Below are 5,065 nucleotides of genomic sequence, written 5' to 3'. Positions count from 1 at the left end.
GGGGGGTTTGGAGCGCTGGCTTGCTTCGAACTCTGGAGGTATAGCCGCTTGACGCTCCTGCATGCCGCCTCTCACGCTCTAAGGCTGCATAGCGATGGTAGGGTGGGAGGTGGTCGTGGTCCCCCCTTGCACACAGCGCCCTGCAGACCGTGCCGCTGTGGAGGCGGTGCGGCGATCTCAGGCGCAGGCCTCCGCGCCAACTCACTCCCACCGACCTCCTTTCCACATCCCCTCGCCGCCTGCCAGGCGGCGGCCACATGGTTGTGGTGGGCACGACCTCGTCCCCAGACAGCCTGGACCCCGCGCTGCGCCGCCCCGGGCGCTTCGACACCGAGATCCCGGTGCCCGTGCCAGACGGGCCGGCGCGGGTGCACATCCTGCGAGCGCTAGCGGCGGGCCTGGGCGCAGCGGCTGGCCTGGACCTGGACGAGCTGGCGCTGGGCTGCTTCGGCTACTCCGGCGCCGACCTGGCGGCGCTGTGCCGGGAGGCCGCGCTGTCCGCGCTGGGCAGGGTCGCGGGCGGCGCGGGCGAGGGTTCGGGGATGGAGCCGGGGCCTCGGAGTCCCCGACAGGGAGCCGGTAGCCCAGGCCCCAGGGAGGAAGATGTGGTTGTAACGATGGAGGACTTTGAGTCGGCGCGCTCAAAGGTGGTCCCCTCCATCACGCGCGGGCTGACCCTGGACTTTGTGCCCGTCGCCTGGGACCAGATCGGCGGCCTCCCGGACATCAAGCGGCGCCTGCGGTGCGTGGCGGGTTGGAGGTCTTGCATGGGGGGAGGGCAAGAAAGGCGTATCTCAACAGGGCACAGTGGCACCGGCAGGCAATGCAGGCACTTGCCACTGGGGTACAGTTTGGTGCCTCGAGGGTCTGGTCGCCCTACCTTTTGTTGGGAGCAAGGTCTGTAACTCACACAACACCCCTGGTCACGCCTGCCCCACGCACACACCAGGCAAGCGGTGGAGTGGCCGCTGCAGCGGGCGCCAGCCTTCCAGAGGCTGGGCCTGGTCCCCCCACGCGGCGTCCTTCTGCACGGTCCCCCCGGCTGCAGCAAAACCACCCTGGCCCGGGCCGTGGCCACCTCCTCCCGGGCCACCTTTGTCTCGCTCAGCGTGTCCCAGCTCTTCAGCCAGTACGTGGGCGAGGGCGAGGCCATCCTGCGCCGCGCTTTCCAGAGGGCCCGCCTGGCAGCCCCGGCCATCCTTTTCCTGGACGAGGTGGACGTGCTCGTGGGTGTGTGGCGTGCTTGTTGTGGTGGGGCAGCGTTTGTGGCTGTCATGGGTGGTGATTTGAGCAAGTGATGCTGGGGTCGACGGGCCATCAGCCGGCGGGCGATTCATGGGGAGGGCAATGTTTGCTCCCGCGCAGAATGCGTGTAGATGCTGCCCTTCAGTCCTCACTCGTGAACCCACACCGTGGCCTCGACCCAATGCCGCTTTCCTCCTTGGCCATGCGCAGGGCGCCGCAGCGAGGGCGAGCAGACGCAGGACGCCACGGCCCGGCTGCTGTCCACCTTCCTCACCGAGATGGACGGGCTGGAGGCCGCCAGGGGGGTGCTGGTCCTGGGCGCCACCAACCGTCCCTCCGCCATCGACGCAGCCATGCTGAGGTGGGGCGCCGCGCCCGGTCGTGCTGTTTGCCTGTTGGTGGGGGGCGGGGGGCGGTCGTGGGGGGGACACAGGGTCCCTCGGCGCCAGTGCACTGCCTGTCGCGCGAGTGTCGCGACCCCACACCACAACCCTAGGCCCCACCCGAGCAGGCAAGGGCGACTCGCCAGGGCCCCCCTGTGCGCCGCGCATGACACACGGCCATGCCCCCTTGCTGAGTCGATGACCACCTCAGCACAACCCCCCTCCTCCCCGATGCTTTCCTCCTTTCCACCCCAGGCCCGGCCGCTTCGACGTCGTGCTGTACGTGCCCCCGCCGGACCTGGAGGGGCGGGAGGCCGTGCTGCGCATCCACTCCCGCGGCATGCCGCTGGCGCCGGGCGTGGACCTGCGGGCCCTGGCGGCGCGCACCCAGCGCTACACGGGCGCCGAGCTGGCGCAGGTGTGTCGCGAGGCGGCGCTGGCTGCGGTGCGCGAGGACGGGCCGGAGAGGTGGGTCGGCCCGGCGCACTTTGAGGCCGCGCTGGAGGAGGTGGCGCCGGCGCTGAGTCAGCACGACCTGGACAGGGCGGCGGCGTGGAGGCGGCGGCCGGCACCCGCGCCCCTGCCCTCGCGAGCCCCCGGTCCTCGCAATGAACCGACGGCGACGGCGCCGTGACGGGGCGCGAAGACTGTACACGGTGCGGGGGCCCGGCGTCTCCAGCCCAGAGATCAGGCAGCTGGGGCAAGGTTCAGCGCGGCAGCAGCAACGGGGCATCGCTTGGCACAGACCCACTGTCCCTGATACCTGCTCGGTTCCAGCATGGGTGCAGCACGACCCCTGCCTGCTGATGGAGGGCGGAAAACTCGAGCCATCATCAACCTTGTCCTCAGGGGCGCTGCCGCCTCTCCAGCGCGCCCACGTAGTCCCGCGCCCACTCCGTCAGCAGAGACCTGAGCTTTCGGTGCGCGTTCCGCGGCACCGCGGCGGCAAACACCGCGGGGGGCAGCGCCGGCTGGGCGGCGCTGTACGCGCCGGTGATCTCCATGACCTCGCTGGCGTGCATGCCGAGCAGGACCAAAGTGCGTGGGCTGCCGGATCCGTCCTCGTAGACGATGGGGCGCCCCGGTCTTTTCCTCTGTGGGGAAAGGGTGTGTGAGCAGAAACGCGTGAGATTCGACCAGGGAAGCTGGAGCTGCCCAGAGTAGATACATCAAGGCCTCACCTCTGAAGGGCCCTCCCTTGTCTTGAGCGCTTGGGACAGGGGCATGTCCAGCATTCGGTCGGTGGCCACGATGAGCTCAACCATGTGGGCATCCAGTTCTACCAACAGCGCCCTCAGCTCTTCCAGCTCCCTGGGGCTGAAACCCACCGCCAGCATCGCCTGAGGAGGATCAAGGGAAGGAGTCGGGTTCCACGACATGCATGGGCCATGCACGTGTCGTCGACATGCAACTCCGAGCAGGCGGGTGCACAGATGCGGCTACCAAGTTGTCGCTCGGCCCCTCATGCTCATGACCTGGTGATCCCTTCCCCACCACCTCAGGAGAAAACTCGCCATGGGCCCACTCGGGTTGGCGGTGGGGAGCTGGTATCCCTCGTCAAGTCGAACGATGCTCTCGTCTCCTAGATACGCATGCAAGCTTGCAGCGGTGCGCCTCTTCGATGTCTGCGCCGATGTGGGTGTCGGGACACGGGGACTCTGCCATGGCACACTGCCCTGTCGGAAAGGTGACCCACATATGCGCGGATGCAGCGTGGCCAGAACAGCCGTCATTGATGGTGCTCTGCTGATGGAATTATGTCGAGGAGGCATATGATGGGTGACGAAGCTAGCTCGTGCTTGTGCATGGTGTGGGTGAGCGCGGAAAATGCTTGTAGGTACTTCAGTGTCGGTGAACACGTGCTGGCAGGATCCGGTTCGGGCCATCATAGGCGCCATTCCTCATGCATGCCTGAGAACCAAATTAAGAAACTAAGTCGTAGCCAACCTTAATGGGATTGGATGGAACGTACTGTGGATGTGCTGCGATGTACGTTCTTGCAGGGATTGCCCGGAGGGGAAGGGTGTCTCCCTGGACACTGTGCAAATCTGACCACCCGGGACTACACTGAACGCCAAGTCTGACGCCATTCGAGCCCCCTCGTGTTTTAAAACGGAGCTGAAATGCGAAATGCCGCTCGATCAGGCTCCGAGAACCTCAGCTTGGACGGCTCCCAGTTTTGTCACTTCGCGAGGCCTTGTCGTGGCCAGTCGGGGATGGGAACGTACCGCACGAGGCGATTTTCATGTTAAACCCCACAGGAAGGTAGGCTATCGAGTGCAAGGGCGATGGAATGCAATCGGCTCATATTGATCGTGCCCGATGCCCCCCATCGGGTGTTGAAAGACCGAGAGGGGCCTCCTCATATCCTTCTTCCTTCCAATGTGCCAGAGGGAAGGTGGGGTACAGATGTTCTCTGCAGCGAAACTTCTTGAGCTTCTGGCTTCCAGGTCCCATCCCAGGCAGTAAGCGGTGGGTGCTTATGCCATGCAATGTCAGAGGGGCCATCCTAAACCCAAACAAGGGAACCCCTTAATGATTGATTCCAGCGCAGATTGTGGTCAAAATCAGATGTAGTGGCAGCTTTAAAAATATGGTCTATTGCTGACACGCATCCTTTGTCTGGGCTCATCTCCACCCCTGCTGGGAACTCTGTACCAGACCTTCCTCAACGGAGAGCTTCGAGGCAGGGGAGGAGTCAGGTCTGAAACTGGCCGTCACCATGTGTGCAAGTTGCATATCTGGCCCAATGTGATGCTGTCACAATCCGGGAGTTGCAGCTGGCCGCACACCTTTCTTCATACTAGGATTGAGCGTGTCAAAAGGGTACCAGGCCGCTGCAATGGATGGCGGCCCGGTGGCCGCGTTCCTACGGGCCCGAGCCCTTTTCGCACCTACTGGGCATGGCCTTGGTGACTGAGAAGACGTTCGCACTTGGGTTCCATATCCGAAACCCTTATCGGTATTTCCGCCCTGTGCTACCACTCCACATGCAGGTGAGATTTGGGCAGCTGATTGGTGAGGAATTGGCGTTGGTGCGCTGCGGCTTGATGGCGGGTTTGATGGCCAAGCTGGTCGTGAACGAGCAGCCCCGAGACTCGCTACGGGCAAGAGTATGGCGCGGGGGAGGACTGCCTTCACACATCCATTTCCCTAGGGGCCAACGATTTCACGATATAGCGCTCATTGCCTGGTCCATCCGTCAGGTGAAGCAAGCCCAACGCCCTTTTCACACTAGCGAGTGGTTTCACCAGTCGCTCGAGAGCGAGGATGTCCGTGGAGACGCTACTGCTCGGAAGATACTTCAACAACTTTAAATCAATTCGACAAACATTGGCAGGCAAACAGTTGATTTGAGACGTTCATCGGAGTTTGTTATGTACGATCATGCTCCGCATGAGTTGACACATGAGGCAGCCGGAGGGTCGTCCGGATGC

General features: G+C 63.9%; 2 protein-coding genes across 2 annotated transcripts; one reads left to right on the top strand and one right to left on the bottom strand.

Annotated features, from left to right (window-relative positions):
- Nucleotides 1–257: 257 nt before the first annotated feature.
- Nucleotides 258–905, top strand: F751_0041 (Cell division cycle protein 48-like protein; the record flags this gene model as incomplete). The annotated part of the gene is made up of 1 exon (XM_011399982.1): nt 258–905. One exon carries the CDS (start codon nt 258–260, stop codon nt 903–905), a length of 648 nt encoding a protein of 215 aa, XP_011398284.1.
- Nucleotides 906–2,473: 1,568 nt separating this feature from the next.
- On the bottom strand, nt 2,474–2,965 carry F751_0040 (hypothetical protein; the record flags this gene model as incomplete). The annotated part of the gene is made up of 2 exons (XM_011399981.1): nt 2,474–2,722; nt 2,810–2,965. 2 exons carry the CDS (start codon nt 2,963–2,965, stop codon nt 2,474–2,476), a joined length of 405 nt encoding a protein of 134 aa, XP_011398283.1.
- Between the last annotated feature and the right edge of the window lie 2,100 nt (nt 2,966–5,065).

The sequence above is a fragment of the Auxenochlorella protothecoides genome (genome assembly GCF_000733215.1).
Source record: "Auxenochlorella protothecoides strain 0710 contig509, whole genome shotgun sequence".
Taxonomy (NCBI): Eukaryota; Viridiplantae; Chlorophyta; class Trebouxiophyceae; order Chlorellales; family Chlorellaceae; genus Auxenochlorella; species Auxenochlorella protothecoides.
Note: the sequence above shows the minus strand (reverse complement) of the source record. Positions and strands in the feature narration are given on the sequence as shown.